A 23,519-nucleotide genomic window follows, 5' to 3' on the forward strand; every position below is an offset into this window, starting at 1 on the left:
AGCTGAAAAGCGCTATGAAAACCTAGGAAGTAGAGGGGATCAGTGCCCTCGGTGCAATAGGCTATAGAAACCGGACATGAGATTGAAATGAAGACAATCTGATTGTTATCTCCCGTATAGGCTATGGCTTTTATACCTCAACCATGTACTGTAAGACAGCCTGAGAAGTGCCCAGACCATTCACGCCTGATATTACCCCCAAAGGATTTCAGTGGGTAAAATACTGGGCTGATTCTCTTTCATAGTCTGCCCTCTCTCTCATCTGAAAAATGTGGTAAGAAGACAATCATTTAATCTGTCACGGGGATGGAATTTTCAACCTGCATTTACATAACTATGGTTAACTGTACTGTGAACTTCGACACCTTCTCACAAATCAACTGTTATGATTATGGTGTTCACAATTCCTCATCGTCAGCCCTAGCTATGGAAACACAATTTCCCTAGTATAACACAAGGGTGTATACACTGTTGAAACAACAGTGTCACATGTGAAAAGCAGCATTTAGGGCTCTATTTAATCCATATCTCTGAAGTTTGAATAGTGCCCTTAAGTCCAGGCATGGAATTCAGTCAGTGCACTCACCCTCTGGTAAAAGAAGCCATATTTTATTTAACTGTACATCAACTTGTCACACCCTGATATGGTTAACCTGTCCTTGTGATTGTCTCCACCCCCCCCAGGTGTCGCTTATTATCCCTGGTGTATATATCCCTGTTTCCTGTCTCTGTGCCAGGTCGTCTTGTTTACCAAGTCAACCAGCGTTTTTCCTTGCTCCTATTTTTTCCCCCAGTCTCTGTTTGTTTCGACCCTTGTCTGTCCTGACTCCGTACCTGCCTGCCTGACCACTCTGCCTGTCCTGACTCCGTACCCGCCTGCCTGACCACTCTGCCTGTTCTGACTCCGTACCCGCCTGCCTGACCACTCTGCCTGTTCTGACTCCGTTCCCGCCTGCCTGACCACTCTGCCTGTCCTGACTCCGTACCCGCCTGCCTGACCACTCTGCCTGCTCTGACTACCGGCCTGCCTATCCCCTTGTACTGTTTTGGACTCGGACCTGGTTTCTGACCCCTGCCTGGCATGACCTCGAGACTGCCTATCCTCTGGTACTGTTCGGACTCTGACCTGGTTTATGAACTCTCGCCTGTCCCCGACCTGCCTTTGCCTACTCCCTTGGTTATAATAAATATCGGAGCTCTTACAATCCGCCTCCTGTGTCTGCATTTGGGTCTCGCCTTGTGCCCTTATACAAATACCATAAGTACTCTTTTGAATGTTTTCTAACGAGCTAGTGGAAAAAATGACAGACAAATCTCTGGTCAACCGTTCTATGGTTTATTATCAATCGGATATCATTTTTATTTCCACACAAAATATATGGTTTTCATTGAAGAGTTCAGTAAACATTTTAATAGCACTACAGGGATCCAATCATTTATATTCTATACATCAGGGGTGTCAAACTAATTTTGCCCCAGGGGCTGCATTCGGTTTTCAAAGAGATCCAGAGGGCCGCACTGAAAATTGGTTATATTTCAAACATTTTTATAGTCCATCATTTTTTGGAATTTTCTAATCTTCCTGACTGTCTAGTTTTCATTTAGGTGATTATTAGCTAGCTGGACGCAGTCAAGAAACTGTATGAGTGTAGGTCCATTATAATTTCTACAGTTTCCATTTGGTTTTAGTCATTGTAAAGTGAATTAAGTTAATTTCCCCCCTCCCCAAACGAAAAGTTCCACCCACGGGCCAGATTGGACTCCCTCACTGTATATTTGACACCCCGGCTATGGACTTCACCTGCACACGTCACAATATTCTGTCAATTAAAAGGACAAAACAAATAGAATGAACAATGTCAATATAATTCAGCTTAATCATATCATATTGTTAATAGCTATATTTATCACTCTATTTGTAATCAATATATTTCGGGGACGTTTAAATATTCCCGGTATTACATTCATATACATAACAATGTCAAACCCATGAATACAGTCTGCTGCAAGAATCCCTGCACAAGAGAACAACTAAACCTCACAGTCCAGCCCTGTTAAAATACTTCAGGAATGAAATCCTTCCTTCTAACCTTCAGTAAAATAATCACATATATGAATTGGTTGGATTGGTGGAAGTAAAAGGACGATAACCTTGCTTACACCAATCCAATCATATATAGATCTGTTAACTCAATGACGGAAGGATGCAGTTCGAAAGTACAGTTGAAGTCGGAAGTTTACATACACTTAGATTGGAGTCATTAAAACTCGTTTTGTAACCACTCCACAGATTTCTTGTTAACAAACTATAGTTTTGGCAAGTCAGTTAGGACATCTACTTTGTGCATGACAGAAGTAATTTTTCCAACAGTTGTTTAAAGACAGATTATTTCATTTATAATTCACTGTATTACAATTCCAGTGGGTCAGAAGTTTACATACACTAAGTTGACTGTGCCTTTAAACAGCTTGAAAAATTCCAAAAAATTATGTCATGGTCTTAGAAGCTTCTGATAGGCTAATTTACATAATTTGAGTCAATTAGAGGTGTACATGTGGATGTATTTCAAGGCCTACCTTCAAACTCAGTGCCTCTTTGCTTGACATCATAGGAAAATCAAAAGAAATCAGCCAAGACCTCAGAAACAAAATGTAGACCTCCACAAGTCTGGTTCATCCTTGGGAGCAATTTTCAAACGCCTGAAGGTACCACGTTCATCTGTACAAACAATAGTACACAAGTATAAACACCATGGGACCACACAGCCGTCATACCGCTCAGAAAGGAGACACGGTCTGTCTCCTAGAGATTAATGTATTTTGGTGAAAAGGTGCAAATCAATCCCAGAACAACAGCAAAGGACCTTGTGAAGATGCTGGAGGAAACAGGTACAAAAGTATCTTTGTCCACAGTAAAACGAGTCCTATATCTACATAACCTGAAAGGCTGCTCAGCAAGGAAGAAGCCACTGCTCCAAAACTGCCATTAAAAAGCCAGACTACGGTTTGCAACTGCACAAAGATCGTACTTTTTGGAGAAATGTCCTCTGGTCTGATGAAACAAAAATAGAACTGTTTGGCCATAATGACCATCGTTATGTTTAGAGGAAAAAGGGGGAGGCTTGCAAGCCGAAGTACACCATCCCACCGGGGGTGGCAGCATCATGTTGTGGGGGTGACTGGTGCACTTCGCAAAATAGATGGCATCATGAGGTAGGAAAATTATGTGGATATATTGAAGCAACATCTAAAGACTTCCAAGAGGAAGTTAAAGCTTGGCCGTAAATGGGTCTTCCAAATGGAGAATGACCCCAAGCATACTTCCAAAGTTGTGGCAAAATGGCTTAAGGACAACAAAGTCAAGGTATTGGTGTGGCCATCACAAAGCCCTGACCTCAATCTTATAGAACATTTGTGGGCAGAACTGAAAAAGCTTGTGCGAGCAAGGAGGCCTAAAAACCTGACTCAGTTACACCAGCCATGTCAGGAGGAATGGGCCAAAATTCACCCAACTTATCGTGGGAAGCTTGTGGAAGGCTACCCGAAAAGTTTGACACAAGTTAAACAATTTAAAGGCAATGCTACCAAATACTAATTGAGTGTATGTAAACTTCTGACCCACTGGGAATGTGATGAAAGAAATAAAAGCTGAAATAAGTCATTCTCTCTACTATTATTCTGACATTTCACATTCTTAAAATTGAGTGGTGATCCTAACTGACCTAAGACAGGGAATTGTTACTAGGATTAAATGTCAGGAATTGTGAAAAACTGTTTAAATGTATTTGGCTAAGGTGTATGTAAACTTCCGACTTCAACTGTATTTGAAGGGGGTCGTAGTATATGTCTCAGAACTTAAATAGTAAAGATCACTTCGACATCCTTCTCTTAAGCATCTTCTCTATATACAGGACACAGATGTCTGGGCCTTGAATACAATATTACATACATCACATCAATAACCAAGTATCTGATCCTAAGTTTAACACATTATTCAGATCATAAAGAGAGAGAGAGAGAGCGAGAACACATGTTATCTTGTCTAGCTATCTGTTAGGGGCACTAAAACCTATGATCGATAACAACCGCAAACAGAATATATCACAGTTAAGAAGACCAGGTCGCTCAAGTATCTGGCACAACATTCATAAGTATACCAAGAGAGAGATTGAGAGCGAGAGAATCAGAGGGGAGAGAAAGGAGGAGAAGAAGTATGTGTCCCAAATGGCACCCTATTATAGGACCTGTTATATAAAAAAAAGAAAGTAGTCCGCTATGTAGGGAATAGGGTGCCGTTTGGGACATGGACGAGATGTCAGTCTTGAGTGGGCAGAGGAACGTGTGTTTAGACAGCGAGACATGGCATGGTGCGGTGCGCTGCGGTGTTGTTTCACTGCGGAAGTGCTTTCAGGATGGCATTCACCTCCTCCGCCACGGCTGTCAGCGCAAACTCAAACTGCTCCTGTGGAGAGAGAGAGCGAGAGAGAGAGAGAGTTGGACAGGATTGAGTGTAAAGTTACAGGACTGCCAGTGAATCCTATCTGAGTGACACTTTTTATAACTACCTCTTGTTGAACAATATATTGAAAACAACATATATGCCATTTCTTTCCAAATCAAACATTTTTGATTTTCAATATTCATGTTTATAGTTTTCAATATTCATACTAAAGAAATTACTAAAATACTACTCTAATACTACTAAAATACTATTACAGAGGAAGTGGTAAAGCTTCGTATGACACCAACTTTTGCTTTGTAGCACCTACAGATGAAACATTATGGAGTCTTAAAGAAGGTCTGGGTAAGGCCAAAATGTCACAAATATTCCAACTTCAATTAATTATTTCTTAATTATGCTTCAATATACAAATGTCAAATATATGTCAACAATCTTTGCTCCAAAGGACATAAACATTTTTAAAAAATGGTCTCACTTTGTTCCAGTTGCGTGAGGAATCACCCCAATGCCTACACTTTCTCGTTCTGAACCTCTAAAGTGGGCGGAACGGGTGTGGCTTCATGACAATGACAACAAGAGAAGTCCCTCACTGATCTGACAGCTTTTAACGCACTTACACCTCTGACACCCACTAAACATCAGCTATGCGGGTGTCAGCTAGCACGGGTTAAAGCTTGATCTGAATGAATCTAGGCTTAAGTCAACTCTTCTCTCAAGTGTTGATGCGTGTGTATCTGTGTGACTCACTGTGCTCCCTCAGGAGCACAACAGGACTGATCGTTTTTCACCCTGAAGACACACTGTTTCACATTCCACTCCTCAACTCTCACTCAGGATCCAGGCACTAAAATAAACTCACTGAGGAGAGGTAGGCATTTGCAAGAATCAGACATCAGATGTGTCAACACAAAACCTGCCACATTGTCGCCCGGAGTAAAATACAATCTATACTGAGGAGTTCTTCACAACAAGTAATGTGAATATTTTTTTTGCTTAGGTTGTTCTTATTTGTATAGGTCTTCATAAAATACCTTTAATAGCTGTAGTTAATTACAACATAAAAAATGTAAAAAAGAAATTCCACAAATCTTTAAGCCTTGGAACATATTGATTAAGCTGTCTCGGTTGGCATTATGGTGGCCTCGGAAGAGGGTTTCACATTTCCACCACTGGAGGGAGTGAAACCTCTGTCTTTCCCCCACAAAGTTACAGGAGACTTGCTCTTGACCATAGAGTCAGTATATTGTCTATTGGTATGACAAAAAAGTGTTCTTTCAACAATGTAAAATCTAACACATCTATCTAAGACCAGAACAGCTGACGTTGCATATATTTTACAGCTAAAAGCTGTCCTAAAAAAAAAATGTAAATCAATTTATGCTCTTGATGAACCTGTGCTGCAACATAGTAGCATCAATAATATTGCTAGTTCTCTGCTGTAAATGTAATTTGCCCTTAGATGTTTCAGTGAAAGGCTTTTAACATTTACGTTTTCCACAAAATGCAACTTTCCCTTAACAAGCTCCAATCAGATACCTGAGTAAAACCGGTAAATATGATTCAGCGAAAGCTGCATTAAATCCATTTCATTTACATAAATAATAACTTCAGGATGTCTCCACTAAACAACTTTGATAAACGTGATACAGCCTAATTTTGCCTCGATTGCCTTTCATTTGATATTTCCGGAGCTAAATGCAGCCGTCTTAAACGACACAAGAAGCTTTCGCTGCCCATCGCAATTCATTGGTCATAGATGAAACGAGCACGGTCTGTTTAAATACACACGTTCTCCACGGAACCGACTTGCTTGTAATGAGATGTTTCAAACCTCCCTCACTCCCAGGTAAACAAGTTAGATCATTTTAGTGAAAGGATGAGCAACGTTAACATTCAGTTATTGCCGTGATTGTTCCATTTCCGTACTTTGTCTAACAACACTATCATTAATCGAGCAAAGAAGTTGTGGGTCAGAGTGCAGTATTTATTTAGTTTCATCACAGACAGACGCGCTTCCTAGAAAGTTTCTCACATTGGCTTCAGCTGGGGGGGGGCCTGCCTGGGCAAGTCCAGGGGGTTGCCTAGCAACACTTGCCTCAAATCCGAGGCAATGTTTGCGCATAGCGTGACAAATTCCCATGATTTGTGAATCTGTTCGGATCGAACAGCTAAAAAAAATGGCTTTGAAAAAAAATACGATTTCAGCTAATAGGGAGAAGTATAAAAAAAATAACGATATCATACTGTAGCATTGACTAATCTATAAACTATTTTCATGTAAGACAAATGTGGGTACATTGGTGGACAAAATTCGGACTTGCAGAGTTAAGAGTTAGGAGGCTACTCTAAATTCTAGAGGCAAACAAGAATGACATGTATTTCTTTATTTGACCTTTATTTGAACACGGAGTCCCATTGAGACCAAGGTCTCTTTCACAAGGGAATCCTGCATACACATAATTTACAAAATACAATCTAATACTAATATTATTTATTATTATTATTATTATATTATATTATTAATATATGAAAAATGACAATAGAGGAGACTGGGGTTCGTTGTCTCGTGGGTTGGTTGTCACAGTGCACATTACTCCCAATCCAGATGGTGCTGTGTGATAACTTTCAGATCAAAACATGTGAATTCTTTGAAAGACCTCATCCACCTGGTCACTATCAACTCCATTATAACCATATTGTTTGGTGACATTGCCACACCATATAATAAATCCCAAGCTCTTTTGTGATGTTGCTATAAAGACCTCCCTTTCCAGTAAACACAAATATCTTTTTGACCGACGTTTCAAAATGTGTTTGGAAAATGTAATGTGGAGAGCGTTTGTAAAATGTGACAATTATTTTTAATTCCATGAGAGGTACCGGATCCGGCCAAATACTGTAGGTTCCGGGAACGAAACAGTCGAAAATGGATCCTGTACCGCTTGGCTCAAATGAAGCACTGCTTATAATAATAATAATACAAAAAACGCTTCCTATTTCAACCTGGGTCTTTCTATTAATGTTGAAAAGAATATTGTACGATTTACTGGTGCTGAGAAGTACACGAGAGTAAAAAGTGTGACACAGGTCTCCTCTACATTCAAGAAAAACAATCACATTCATCAGCAAAGAGGTCCCCAATCAACATTTTGAACTGCCCAAGAGGCACCAGAACATCCAGTTGTATGGAACTCTAGATTGTTCCATACATGAGATGCAAAGAAACTAAAAGCGGATTTACCTAACACTGAGGAGATCGTAGCGATTTCCAGTTAGCCATTCCTGAGACCGGGCATGATAACCCGTCAGTCTAAAGGTTATTAATAAAGTAAGGTATGGCAGGAGTTGTTGTAGGAGAACATGAGTCTTGGATATTGCAACAAAAAAAAAATGCTAAGCTTACTTCCACTTGGAGATCTTAAACTCTGAGGGCTGGTTTCCCAGACAGAGATTAAGCCTAGCCCTTCACTAAAAAGCGATTTCAAAAGGGGTTTCTCCATTGAGCATGCTTTTAAGTTCAGAACAAGGCTTAATATGTGTTTGGGAAACCAGCCCTCAGTGTCTGTGGACATAAACTTCCTCATGTGTGATTTTGAACATGAACCGACTGAGAATCTTTAAAACATTTTTTAAAAAAGCTCCTCCAATTAATAAGTGGTCTTGATCATTTCAAGCAACCAATCATGTCATTGTGCGCTTACCCGTGAACTAGACGCACCTCTTTGTGAATGGCATGAACTCCCCCACTTCTCCCCTCTCCCCCACTCCCTCCTTCCCTCCCTCTGAGCGAGGGACCGTACCTTTGTCTGGACCATGCCGGGTCTTTGGTCTCTCAAGTGCTCCAGGGTAGCGGCAATATCAATCTCTTTAGCACCTGCAACAGACCGCACATTGGACTGAGTTCAAAGCAGCAGAGTAATCCAGATCACATCTGTCAATCTCCTTTCTACCCGGCTCCCTTTGGATAGGCATGGCGATTGAAAATTATTACATTCATCCCTCGAAAGACTTGGAAAGGAGCCACTGACTGTTTTCACTAGAATAATATATGCATGGGGATATTTCTGGGGCAGGGAATATTGTACAATCAATGATGCAATCAAAGAAACTGTGCCCTGCTTGAATAAGAACCATGCATTGTAGTAGCAGGCATAAAATTGCACTATGCCCAACTGTGATTCAGAAGCTTGCATTCTGATGTCTGAGATAATCGGAAATGAATGGAAAATCATGCCAATTTGCTATACCTTGTATGATGTGGGAAAATATGAGAGATGTGTTAGATTTGATATTGTTGACCTTCACCATACAATAAATGTTTTTGTGTAATTTTAAAATTCAGCAAGTTATGTGAGCTGAGTATCTGTAATAGACTCAATAATGCCAATGTGCAATAAACTCTCATTTGAAATCTCCTTTCACCTTTAGCTTGAATAACTTCAACAACCAGACTATTGTGGGAGTCTCTAATAAATGGCGAGTTGGAGGGGACCATGAGGGCTCATTTGAGATTCACTCCCAAAAAAAGAAATAGAGGGAGAGAAAGCCCAGAGCCCTTAAAGACGTTTTGAAAGGGGGAGAGAGGGAAGGGGCCAGTTAATTCAGCTGGACTCCCAGCTCAAAGTGATCCAATACAACTTTCATGTTTTAGAAGTGTTGGATTCTCATGTTTAAGAGGGGAGAAAATTCTCCAACAATAAAAGGCTTCGGAGTGAAATTATTCTTGTGTACAATTCACTCTGGAGGAGAGAAGAAGATGAAGAAGAGAAGGAGGAAGAAGAAGAATAAGGCGAAAGAGGGATTTTATGTCTGGGCCCCCCGGGCTTTTCATTCTGTTTGGGAACACAAGGCCTCACACTTCTCAAGACCAGATGAGCCTCACACCAAACAAAGAGGGATAGGCCGCTCATGGTCTGGGTTGCTCATTGCTCAACATAACAAAAACTTGTGGGTCTGGTCCCAGGCCCAGTCACAATCACAACCACTAGCTGAAGCCACAGCCACAGCCCAAACCCAAACCCTAGCCCCACGCCCCATTGCAAACCTCTAGCCTGAACCCCAGAACAGGGATGTGTGTGACAGCCTGAGAAAGACCTCCATCCAGCAGGACCATGCTACCCTGACTATGCCCTTTGATTTCCCCCATTAAGACCAAAGCTATAGAGAAAGGGTCCAAAGACACAGAGAAGCAGGAGGTTAGGGTCAGGGCCAGATGTACGGATGACCTGCTCTGATAGGGGTGGGAGGCCAGGGTCAGATGTACGGATGACCTGCTCTGATAGGGGTGGGAGGCCAGGGGGCATAGGGGGACATCTATTGTATCCACTGCTGGAGTTATTTCTCATTATGCAATACAGAGCCTGGTGTTGTATAGTAAATCAAATCAAATTGTATTTGTCACATGCGCCAACTACAACGGGTGTAGACTTTACCATGAAATGCTTGCCCTTCCCAACGATTCAGAGTAAAAAATAATAATACCATTTTTATATATATATACTGTATGCCTTCATGTAAATATCTACCTCAAATACCTCGTACCCCTGCACATTGATCTGGTACTCCCTGTATATAGCTCCCTTCCTTATATTATACATATATATATATATATGTATGTGTATTTGGGTTGTGTCGGTATGCGTGTGTGTGTGTTATGTGTGTGTGTGTGTGTGTTTACGTATGTAGTGTTTGTGAATGTGTGTGAGAGAGTCAGTGTAGTGTGTGTGAATGTGTGTATGTGTGTATATAGTGTGCATATATAGTCTTGTGAGTGTGCATAGATTGGGTCAGTGCAGATAGTCCGGGTAACCATTTAATTCAATATTTAGCAGTCTTATGGCTATTTAGTAATCTCATGGCTCAGGGGTCAAAGCGGTCTCGTAGCCCGTTGGTTCGAGAGCCGATGCTTCGGTACCGTTTGCTGGATGGTAGTAGCAGAGTGAACAGTCTATGACTAGGGTGGCTGGAAGTTTTGGCCATTTTTTGGGGCCTTCCTCTGACACCGCCTGAAATAGAGGTCCTGGATGGCAGGGAGCTCAGCCCCGGTGACGTACTGGGCTGTCCGCACCACCCTCTGTAGCGCTTCACCACCCTCTGTAGCGCATTTGCCATACCAAGTGGTGATGCAGCCAGTGAAGATGCTCTCGATGGTACAGCTGTAGAACTTGAGAACTTTGAGAATTTGAGGGCCCATGCCAAATCTTTTCAGCCTCTTGAGGGGGAAGGGGCACTATTGTGTTAAATTCTTAGTGATGTGGACACCAAGGAACTTGAAGCTCTCAACCCTCTCCACAACAACCCTGTTGATGTGGACGTGGGCGTGCTCTCCCCTCTTTCTCCTATAGTCCACTAACAGTTTCTTGGTCTTGAGGGAGAGGTTGATGTCTCTCATGTCCTGACACCACACCACAAGTCTCTGACCTTCTCCCTGTAGGCTGTCTCAGCCCCATCTGTGATCAGGCCTACCACCATTGTATCGTTAGCAAACTTGATGATAGTGTTGGAGTCGTGCGTGGTCACACAGTCGTGGGTGAACAGGGACTATAGGATGGGACTAAGCACACACCCCTGAGGACCCCCCATGTTGAGGGAAGTCCAGGATCCAGTTGCAGAGGGAGGTGTTCAGTCATAGGGGCCCTAGCTTGGTGATTTGCTTGGAGGGGACAATGGTATTGAACGCTGATCTATGAACAGCATTGTCACATAGTCACTTACCCTCTTGTCCAGGTGGGAAGGGCAGTGTGAAGTGCAATTGAGATTGCATCATCTTTGGATCTGTTGGGGCGGTATGCAAATTGTGCGTCCAGGGTGTCTGGGATGATGGTGTTGATGTGTGTCATAACCAGCCTTTCAAAGCATTTCATAATTACAGACGTAAGTGCTATAGGGCGATAGTCATTCATGCAGGTTACCTTGAAGTTCCTGGGAACAGGTATAATGGTGGTCAACTTGAAACATGTTCGAGATTACAGACTGGGACAAGGAGAGATTGAACATGTCCGTGAAGAAACTTGCTAGCTGGTCTGCGCATGCTTTGAGAATGCACCCTGGTATTCCGTCTGGCTCAGCGGGCTTGCGAGTGTTAACCTGTTTAAAAGTTTTACTCACATCAGCCATGAAGTGCGAGATCACACAGTCATCCGGAACAACAGGAGTTTTCATGCAAGACTCAGTGTTGTATTCCTTGAATTGAGCATAAAAGGCATTTAGCTCGTTTAGGAGTTCTGCATCTTTGGGCATCCCACGGCTGGGTTTCCCTTTGTAACCCGCAAGCCATGCCACATATGAAGTGCTTCAGAGCCGGTGTAATAGGATTCCACCTTCCTCCCATATTGTCCTTTTGCATGTTTGATGTCTCGTCGGAGGTCGTACCGGTCATACTATATGAGCATAATATTCTGAAAACATACTCAAAGGTGGTTGTGTGATATGCATGTCAATTAATATATCAATATTTGCATCTTGTGAGAAGCCAAATTAAGATGGAATATATACTGAATAATTATGATAAATTAACTTGCCCTTTACAGGGGAATGAATTTGACATTGAAGATGGTTGAAAAAAAACAGTTGAAAAATGACCCTTTTTTAAAAGAAATTTCAAATAAATAAATATGTACAAAAACACAATCATGGTCTTAAGGCCAAGGAGTGTTGTTTTTTTGTGAATGTTTATGATAATTAATTTCAGTTATGAGTAGCCATGCTATTGCTCTCTCCCTCTTATCACTGTCTTTCTCTCTCCCTCACCCTCTCTCTCTCTCTCCCTCTCTTCTCCTTTCTGGAGATCCCTCCCAGAGTTTTCAGCCGAGGCCTCACTCAGTCACCCTCTAATGCGTCCCAAGACCTTCGGGCTGAAAATGGAGGCGTTTCACCGTTGCCATGGCAACGTCTCCACACAAGCAGAAAGAGTGCGAGACGGAGAGGCCCATCGACTCCTACCTTTAGCCATCCTATTGAGGACCATGTCAATCAGAATGTACGTTCCGCTTCTGCCAGCTCCGTCACTGCAAAGTAACCAGAGAGAAGAAGACGCTCATTAGTGAATGTAGAAAAAGGACACAGAGCGGATCCCTCAAATACAACAGTAGTGTTTGCCTCTTACATGAAATGAAATAGCTTATTTAGAATGTCTTGTATTATTGCTGTAAAGTCTGAGGAAATACAAATGATGAGGAGAGCATTTCAAAAGATATATTACATAGCTTACTGTACTGTATATGTACAGGCGGGTACAAATGAGTTGTGTGTGGTAAATAGCAGTTATTTACCATACATTACCCACAGTTATTTACCATACATTACCCACAGTTATTTACCATACATTACCCACAGTTATTTACCATACATTACCCACAGTTATTTACCATACATTACCCACAGTTATTTACCATACATTACCCACAGTTATTTACCATACATTACCCACAGTTATTTACCATACATTACCCACAGTTATTTACCATACATTACCCATTTGATAATGATATTAAATTGAAGAACATAAGATATTAATAAAAGCTGTAATAACCATTGCGTACAAAGTTGTCATCATTATAAAAATATAAACATATTTATTTGCAGCGTTTAGATTTTTTAAGAACAAATAATACAAAACATGCACGTGTGTGTGTCTGTGTGTGTGTGTCTGTGTGTGTGTGTGTGTGTGTGTGTGTGGGCGTGTGCAAGAATGTGTGTCTTTGTGTGTACACATACATGTGTGTGTGTGTGTGTGTGTGTGTGTGTGAGTGTGTGTGTGTGTGTGTGTGTGTGTGTGTGTGTGTGTGTGTGTGTGTGTGTGTGTGTGTGTGTGTGTGTGTGTGTGTGTGGTCCAAATACTTCTATAGAGAGGACTGGTTTGGAACTGGCGTTATGAGGGACAAAAGCTTTCAAAAGCAGCAGCAGCGTGAACGTGTAGCAGACAGGCACCTCAGGAGCAGAGGAGAGGCGGAGAGGCCAGAGGCCATTAGCAGAGCAGCTTTGGGGAGCCTGCTTTGCTATTCCACCAGAGATAGGCACATAAAAAGCCTCTCTTTGTGCCTGCCGGGCATTCAATCTGTCTGCATGTTAATTGCAAACAAGGCGTTCACTATCTCTCTAATAAAGGCAAAGCCAATGAAACGGGAGAGACCGCGAGAGCGGCGTGAGGCGAGGAGCGCCACTGCTTATTTAATCCACTGATTCTCATATAGAGACCAGGCAGAGACCTCTATGGCCAGGCAGACAGACAGACAGACAGACAGACAGACAGACAGACAGACAGACAGACAGGCAGACAGGCAGGCAGACAGACAGACAGACAGACAGACAGACAGACAGACAGACAGACAGGCAGGCAGGCAGACAGACAGACAGGCAGACAGGCAGAGACCTCTATGGCCAGGCAGACAGACAGACAGACAGGCAGACAGACAGACAGACAGACAGACAGACAGGCAGACAGACAGGCAGGCAGGCAGACAGACAGACAGACAGACAGACAGACAGACAGACAGACAGACAGACAGACAGACAGACAGACACTCTTCGTGCAAGACTGAACACGATTAAAGATATGGAGGCAGTTACCTGCTAAGAAATAACGAGTGAAGCTTCACTAACTAAACAAAACCAAAAATATATTGGTGCAATATGGTTTCCAAAAGTACACATTTGTATGGTCAAGTGAATATGATCCAAAAAATAAAAACATCAATATTTTATGTAACTCTGTGTCTAACTGTGTCTTCCTATACCTTCTTATGTATTTCTTTGGACAGCGAAGCTAAAACATTTGATCCATACTAAAACGTGATCCATACTCCAGCACTTTGGATTTGAAATCAATTGCTTCATATGAGGCCACAGTACAGAATGTCACCTTTTATTTCAGGGTATTTTCATGCATATCTGTTTCACAGTTTATACATGAGAGCCCTTTATGTATCTCGTCCCGCTATTTGAAGGGCAGGTTGACGGTTATTGGGATGAATCTTGTCCTGGAGGCAGAGCGATTTCCCGCTAGATGGGCCAGTTGCAAAGTCAAAATTGCCTATATATTGTAACAATTCAGGTTGTTTTTCGTCTTAATTTAAGGTTAGGGTTAGGCATAAGGTTAGCAGTATTGTTAAGGTTAGGGTTAAGGTCAGGGTTAGGTTTAAAATCAAATTGTATAACTTTGTGGCCTTGCCAGCTAGTGACTACGCTGCAGAGCTGTCTCCTGTACATGAGTCATCCCAATCAATGCCAACCTGCATTTGAAGATGTCATAAGTGTTTAGGAAAATTCACTTTTACTGTATGTGTAATAGAATTGTTAAAAGTTCAGTATTTAGTCCCATATACATAGTATGCAATGACTACATCAAGCTTGTGACTCTACAAATGTCATCATAAATTATTTGTGAATAATGATGAGTGAGAAAGTTACAGAGGCACAAAGACCATACCCCACAAGACATGCTAACCTCTCACCATTCCCAATAACAGGGGAGGTTACCATTTTCTTTGGGGGGGGGGGGATATTTATGCCTCTGTAACTTTCACACTCATCATTATTCACAATGCATTCGTGATTATCTGTAATCATGGTAGCATCCACATCAATGTAGGTGTTGAAAAACCTATTCTATTCTTATTTACAATAAAAGTAACACAATACATGATTTATTAGGCACAACATAAGCACAACCAAAACAAACCGCAATCGCACCCAACAATTTCGAAGAGTCACAAGCTTGATGTGGTCATTGCCTGCAAGTAAAATTGGACCAAATACAAAAATTGTCACTACTTTAACTAACATATAGGTGAATTAAATACACATGACACCTTCAAATATGGGGGGGGGGGGCGAGACACATGAAGTGCTTTCATTTCTGAATGGTAAAACAGAAATGTATGACATACCCTCAAATAAAAGGTGACATTCTGTTACTGTAGCTTCATACGAAACATTTGATCTCAAATCCAAAATGCTGAAACATAGAGTCAAATTAAAAGTTTTCACTTCCCTGTCCAAAATAAATACGTAGTGGAACGTATATTCTCAGTCTGCCATGTAATGCAGTTGACACCCAATTCAGCCAGTGCATCGTTACGAGGTTATAATTATTGTAATATACTTGCCTGCAGTGGACAATTATTGGACAAGACCGACCCCGGTAGCACTTGTTAACCTTTCTGTAATAAAACAGAAGAAAGTCTGCTGTTAATGTCACACTTCAAAACATAATTTAGTATATTGTACATCACCAAATCAAATATGTGTGCGACTCACAAAAAAGGGTCACATGCTGCTTACTGTATTTCAACGATCAGGAAAAATTCCGGTTGTACTTTTAGAGGCAATAAAAAAAATGATCAAACTAAAATTCTGTAATTCAGTCATGTTGGAACCTTTCGAGTCCCCTTGCCAATCAAAATAATATGAGGGCAAAAGTATTCCATGTTGAACAATTGGAATGAATGAAGGGTAATTTAAAACACCATACTGTGACATGTATTTACTGCCATGATGGATGCGGTGGTAAGATGGTCGTGATCCGCAACGCATTAACCTTGCACAATTATAAATGTTACACACCACAGACACACAGTGGGAGCCAACTAGCCGTCGACACCCAGCTGTTGCCATGGAAACTACTGGCTACATCGGTCCTGTTTTTTAATATTTTTTATTAGTATTCTTCTTCTTTTTTTTTACACTAAATGCTCAGAGGGGATTTAGACAAGAGGCTGTTTTTTTTTTCAAACTTCAACGACATTTAAAAATGAAAAAAAATGTCTAACCCGATACAGGAATATTAAAATGTTATATACAGTAATTGATGAAATACTAGCATTGTACGTGACATACAGTAGCATATATGTGACCTAGCATGCATATAACATTTATAACAAACCGTATTCCATTTACTAAATATTTTAAAATAAACATTTAAATGAATAACACTTTTTGAATAATGAGAAGGAGCATTTATTTGTCTGTGAAAGAAAAAAACGTCATTAAAGTAAGATGAAAATAAAATGCATTTTACAGGTAAATTTATCAAACAAACCAGGCATTTTGAGTAGTTTGAGAGTGAACAGAGATGGTGGGAGTTATTATGCAAACCAAAAGGGTGGAAAAGTGAAAGTGAGAGGAGCGGAGAGAGAGAGAGAGAGAAAGTGTGTGCACAGGCCTGGCTGAAGAGACACGGTTTCCAATGATCACTTTTGTGACTATGCAACTGGGCTCATATTACTAGCTGCAACATCACAAAAATGACACTGGCAACCGCTAATTTCTTAGTTGGCCAAAACCACTACACGAGTGGTGCATTGTGGGAATATGAGGTTCAAAGGTGGGATCTGAACTCTGGTCTCCTGCGCCGGGAAACCAACCTCTTAATCATTAGACCAAGAGGACATTTCCTCACGGGCTGAAGGTGACACTGATTTTGAAGTCGCAGGTAAGGCTACCTCATCATGGGAGCGCGAATCCTACTCACTTCCTCTACATGAGCCCACTACCGTAGTGAGAGAGCTGGACACCAAATGACCTCTAGTGTGATAGCAATTACCCTTTTAGCATGGCGAGCTCTCGCTAACCTGCCAAGCTTCTCCAATTAGACGGACTTACATACCAGCAAGAGAGCAAGCCCTGCCACAGCTGAGTTCTGTATTTGTTATAAAACATCAGTATGTTCAGTATTTTGAATCAGCCAATTGGGTAGCGTGAACAACCTAAAAAGTTGGGTGCTGGGATTACCCCAAACATGGGTTAATTTAACCATCAATTGGGTATTATTTTACTCTAATGCTGGGTTGACCTAGCAGCCGGGTCTTTTTAAACGTAATCCTAAGGGTTATTTGGAGGCATGTCGTATTAGGGTGTGGCTTTCAGCTAGATCTTATTGGCCACCCATGAGAGTAAATGTCTCAATAACCCAGTACCCAGCATCAATAACCCAGCAGTTTTTAAAGAAAACAACCCAACTAAGTGACCCAATGTCTGCAACCTAGCAGTCGGGTCAACCAAACAAGCCAGCATTTATTTGTGTGTAGGTACAGCATTTATTTGAGTGTAGGTACGGGCTTTCAGCACCAGTAGAGGTCAGAGAGGTTTCAGATGATAGGATAAAGAACTAGTGCCTTTCTTGGACATCATGTTTTTGCACTTCAGTTTTAAATACAGCACAAATATGAGAAGAAAAAAAATCACACAAGTACAAAGCAATTCTTAACTTGTTTTTTTTCTGGTCTAAATTGTGAAGAAGGAGGATAGAATTCCATCCTCCCACACATCTGAAGGCACATATTCTTATTTGGAGTGGGATTTCCCATTCCTTTCAGGGTGTTTCCCTGGGGGCCTATTGCGGCTCTTCTGCCAGCATACATCAGATGAAGAACAAGGGAGGAGAGGTTAGACAGTCATTGGCTTCCCCTTCCATTCGCCCAGGTTTTTAGCTTGACATTTACCATTTAATTGGCTGTTTGAATTAAAAAATGTCAAGCCATGCCATGAAGATGGTTAATTTTCTGCCTTGCAATGAGCAGAGGAGAGAAAATAGCCCTACGATCAAAGAAGTAGTGCAGAAATACAAGTCTTACAGGAACAAGCATATAAACCCAAACCGGAGTTAAAGAGAAAAGATCAGAGGACAGAACAGGTAGACAAGTGAAAGCAGGGCAACAACAAAATGAGCGTTATCATATCACAAGCTAACCCCTAAGGTTACAAAATTCTGCTTACTTTCCCCAAATTCCCCCAAATCCCGGTTGGAAGATTTCCAGAATTAGGAGGGAATAAGCAAGATATCTGGAAATCTCCACGCGGGGGGTTCTGGAAAAACCTGGGAAAGTTATAAGAGACACAAAGGAGTAGCCGTTGGTCAGACGGGGACAGGTGGCCTACCTACGGAAGTCCAGCATGATCCTGGCTGAGTCAGGGATGCTGCGGTCCACCCAGGAAAGGAAGTGGAACTGCGTGACGGTGCGCGTCTCGTTGGTCTGCAGGTTCTTCAGGTAGAAACTCCTGACCAGGAAGTCCTCACACCAGATGTGTTCCGATACCAGGTTCACCTGCATAGACAAGGGAAGGGAGGTGAGAACAATAGAAATAGAATCAACAGAACAGGCTTAAAACCTCTGGCCATGGCAATTTGACAAGTAAACTCATGGGTACACCCATTATGGCACTATTGACTTGAATAGAGATGTCTCTTCTAGTGATTCTATTTCTGTGGTGAGAACGACAGTATTACCAGGTACAGGTAACTGCCAAAATAAAGGAAACACCAACATAAAGTGTTGGGTCACCATGAGCCAGAACAGCTTCAATGCACCGTGGCAAAGATTCTACAAGTGTCTGGAACTCCGTTGGAGTGATGCGACACCATTCTTCCATCATTTGATGGTGGTGGAAAACGCTGTCTCAGGCGCCGCTCCAGAATGTCCCATAAGTGTTCAATTGGGTTGAGATCTGGTGACTGAGACAACCATGACATATGGCTTACATTGTTTTCATACTCATCAAACCATTCAGTGACCACCCATGCACCACCATGTGCATGTTGATTTTGTCTATATCCCCACCAGACGCGATCATGACACCAACTATATTAATTTGGGGAAAGGTCAAAACACACATGAAACATTCATGGACATTCCTCTCGATAGGTGTCGCTAGCAGTTTGTCACGGGAGATGAACATTGAGTTGTTATTTCACCCGATCATGAATATGGTGCCTTTTTTTAGCTCGTTCTTTGTAGAATTCTGCAATAATCGTGTTTCTCTATTCCGACGATTAATCCACAGATGATTCATATCCCCTCATTCGTCTTTCAAGCAACCATGTGGGATTGTATCCAATAAGGAGGGGACTTGCAGCTCGTGGAGTGTCTCAAACAGAACCAAGTTCTATTTTAGCGCTCGGCTACGCAGACGCTCGCTCACGCGTGCAAAACAGTGTGGGGGAAATGATGAAGTAACATATATGTGTACATTTGTTTTGCACGCCCAGTGCACGCAACGTGGCCAATAAGGTTTGCATGTAAGCATGATGGGATGTTAACTGCTTAATAACTCCGGAACCACACCTGTGTGGAAGCACCTGCTTTCAATATACTTTGTATCCCTCATTTACTGGTGTTTCTATTATTTTGGCAGTTACCTGCATATCAATTACTGTACAATAACTCTCACTGAGTGACACCCCTGGACCAAATCAACTTCAAACAGATATGTGGAAGGACAATACCACACCATTTCGGGATCAAAATGAAGATGAATAATATATGAAACAAATGAAGAAGACATCTTGAACAAGGATCATTGTTTTACCTCATAAACATGGTAGACATTGAAGCCCTCGTCCGGCCAGTACTGTTGACACTGTTTGACTCCATTTTCCGACAGGGGCGTCAGCATGACGATGACCACGCAGCCATTCTCCCACACCATCTGAAGGCACAAGGGAACATAGGAGGGCTCAAATCTAGTCCTATTAACAACGGCAGGGCACTCATGAAGGATGAGTCAATGCAGCATGAGTCAATACAGGAGGAGTCAATACAGCTGGCGCTAATACAGTAGGAGTTAATACAGTAAACGTTAAAACAGTAGGTGGTAATACACTATGAGTCAATACAGTATGAGTTAATACAGCAGGAGTCAATACACGATGAGTCAATAGAGTAGGAGTTAATACACTATGAGTCAATACACTATGAGTCAATAGAGTAGGAGTCAATACACTATGAGTCAATACAGTATGAGGTAATACAGCAGGAGGCAATACACTATGAGTCAATAGAGTAGGAGTCAATACACTATGAGGCAATACAGTATGAGTTAATACAGCAGGAGTCAATACACTATGAGTCAATACAGTATGAGTTAATACAGTGGGAGTTAATACACTATGAGTCAATAGAGTAAGAGTTAATACAGTATGAGTCAATATAGTATGAGCTAATACAGTAGACTTTTAATACAGTATGAGTCAAAACAATATGAGTCAATATACTATGAGCTAATACAGTAGGATTTTAATGCAGTATGAGTCAATACGCTATGAGTTAATACAGTAGGAGTTAATACAGTAGGAGTTAATACAGTAGGAATTAATACAGTACCACAGAAAGGTCCCACAGAACATTGACAACACAAGAAGAAATGTATAATGATGCATTGGGATTGCTTGATGTTTCTATATCTCTATTGAAACTAAATCAATGTTAGTCATTCAGCAGGATAGATACGTTATTGTACGACATGCAGGATTGTGTGAGGGAACGTTATTGGTCTGCACCGCCACCGACGTGTGATCAGTTGAGCTGTACTACTGCACTGCAGATCACAGGAAGTCACACAGCGCCTCCATGTGCCCCTCACTCTCTCTGCAAACCGAGCTCGCTCAACTGATTCTCTCAATTTCATCTTATCACAATCTTATGTCTCCTTGGAAGGTAGAAAGGCCCAGTGCGGCCATTAAGAAGAAACAGTGGTTTTATGAGAGCAATAAAAGTACAATGGTCTTGCCTATAAACTCATGACAAAAAAAGGCGTTATCTAGAACCTAAAAGGTTTCTTCGACTGTCCCCATAGGAGAACCCTTTTAAGAACCCCTTTGGTTCGAGGTAAAACCCTTTTGGGTTCAATGTAGAACCCTTTCCACAGACGGTTCTACATGGAACCAAAAAGGATTCGACTTGGAACCAAAAAGGGTCCTCCTATGTTGACAGCTGAAAGAACCCTTTTGGTTCCTTTGTTTCTAAGAGTGTAGAATAAACAAATGAATTCAATTAATACTTTTTTATTTAATTAACTTCTAAAGTAATTTAGTGATTAGACATCCCCGCTCCATTATTGAGCACACAAGCAGAGAATAAAAAGAGAACCAAGTCAAAATCTCTGTTTGGGAGCTCTTTGAACCCTCACTGTGACTGGCTTATTCCCTGAACTCTAAGGAGAGAACAGAAGGGGATAGAGAGAGTAGAGGGGGAGAGAGAGTAGAGGGGGAGAGAGAGAGTAGAGGGGAGAGAATAGAGGGGGAGAGAGGGGAGGGGGAGCGAGAGGCAAGAGGGAGGATAAGAGAGGGAGAAAGAGAGAGAGAGAATAGCAGAGGGAGAGAGAGCAGAGAGGGTGAGGCCATGGTTGAGCAGAGGTAATGGAAAGGAGGGAAGGTGGAGGTCTGGGGGTACGAGGGTACGTAGTGAGGGAAAGGAGGGAGGGAGGAAGGGAGGGGAGGATTAGAGAGAGCCTTTCAGAGTGCTACAGGAGCCCAGTGCGGATTAGACAGACCAAAGCTAAAGACTCCTCGTCTCCTGCAGTTTATTTGGAAATAGTTTTAAAGTACATTCAAGGCCAATGAAACAATATTGAAAGTTGAAAGACTCATTACTTATTGCAATCTTTTAAAGTCCATCTCTCTGGGTATACTGTAGTTTTGATTTTCAATTATTTGCAAGTTACGATAAGCTAGTTTTAGTGTAAACTAAGCCAAATACTCAGCTGTAAATGGTTTGAATTTAATTTTGATAATGGATATGTTGTTTATTCACTTGATGAAATGAAGAACAAACAAACAAACAAACAAGAAAACAATAAGCAACTTTTTCACGAGGTGCTTATTAAAAATGTGACATTATAGAGTAACAACAGCACATTAACAAAAGCCCATTCAAAATGGTGTATTCAATCAAGGTGCACTTTTCAAACAAAGGGAAAGCGTAATGGCTTGATAAAAGCATAATTGCTGTGTTACAAACCAACCATCTAACCTGACACCACTCACACACACAAATGCACGCATTCACACACACACACACACACACACACACACACACACACACACACACACACACACACACACACACACACACACACACACACACACACACACACACACACACACACACACACACACACACACACACACGCACGCGCACGCACACACGCGCACACACACACACACACACACACACACACACAATTTGCTTCAGAAAAACACCATTAACACGCATCTCTTTTAAAATGACACCTGCCTTCTCCATAATGAAAACCTTTCCTTCCGTGTGGCATGACATGAATACAGGCTACATAATGACATGTACGGACCTACTGTCAGCGTACCTTCAGCATGGGGGAGTAAAAAGAGCCAGCTGGTCTAATGGCTGCGTACCCAATGGCACCCTATTACTTACATAGTGCGCTACTTTTGACCAGTGCTCTATAAAGGGAATAGGGTGCCATTTGGTGCGGAACCTGTACGTGTCTCCGGTCCATGCTTACATATTACAGACACAGCAGTGCCACAGATGATGCATTAGCTCGACTGTATGGTAGCAACGACTGTATGGTAGCCTTCATAATGACCGAGGTGCTTTCACATGCATAATAACACCATTTGGCAACCCGGCATAAATCCGAGGCAGCAAAGCATTGCCGGGTTGTCAGAATAGCGAGATTCTTTTTTTTTTTTTTTTTTTTTTACAAATAAAATGATCCTGCTGTAAATGTACATTTCATAGTTTCATCAACCCCTGTAAGTCTAAGTACCTTAGATCGCAATATCTGCCCACCTAACGTATGGAATTGGGTTTAAATGTACCTTTTAGCCATTTGATTTTGAATTTTGGGACCCCCTATAAAATTGAAACGCTGAATGTGCTCTTTACTGCTTATAGCCCATAACACATTCATAAACGGCAAAAACAGACCGTCCAGAAATAAATCATCAGGAACAAGGTTTTGAAGCGTCTGTCCTATATCTGAGCGATATAAGAAAACTCAACAACAAAAAACAAGAGCCTGGTACTGGGTTACCTTCAAACGACTCCCCTGAAGCGTGTGTGTGTGTGTCGAAGAGCAGAACAACTGACACCATTGTGTTCGTGAAGCTCACCCCTTTCGATATTGGTGACACATTAGCTTGTAGCTCCAATGGTTAGGCCTGGAGAGTCAGTTAGGTGAGAAAAGCTCTTCAAAATGAGGACGCCCACGACAGAGTTCAGACGACTGCCATAAAGCTTGTGGATGTCGTAGAGCCAAACGACCAACATCGTCGTTTTCATGAGAGTCTCATGGTGGTGGT

At 41.7% G+C, this 23,519-nt stretch overlaps 1 protein-coding gene across 1 annotated transcript in view; it reads right to left on the reverse strand.

Annotated features, from left to right (window-relative positions):
• Window positions 1-1,315: 1,315 nt before the first annotated feature.
• ptprn2 (protein tyrosine phosphatase receptor type N2) overlaps window positions 1,316-23,519 on the reverse strand; it is a 256,439-nt gene continuing 234,235 nt past the window's right edge. The window contains exons 17-22 of the mRNA XM_052506465.1: window positions 19,766-19,885; window positions 18,338-18,504; window positions 15,568-15,621; window positions 12,404-12,468; window positions 8,263-8,336; window positions 1,316-4,462 (exon numbers count right to left, since the gene is read on the reverse strand). Of these exons, the coding sequence (XP_052362425.1) occupies window positions 4,391-4,462; window positions 8,263-8,336; window positions 12,404-12,468; window positions 15,568-15,621; window positions 18,338-18,504; window positions 19,766-19,885 (552 nt within the window). The 3' untranslated portion in view covers window positions 1,316-4,390. The remainder of the gene's footprint in view (window positions 4,463-8,262; window positions 8,337-12,403; window positions 12,469-15,567; window positions 15,622-18,337; window positions 18,505-19,765; window positions 19,886-23,519) is intronic.

This window comes from Oncorhynchus keta, chromosome 4 (genome assembly GCF_023373465.1).
Source record: "Oncorhynchus keta strain PuntledgeMale-10-30-2019 chromosome 4, Oket_V2, whole genome shotgun sequence".
Taxonomy (NCBI): Eukaryota; Metazoa; Chordata; class Actinopteri; order Salmoniformes; family Salmonidae; genus Oncorhynchus; species Oncorhynchus keta.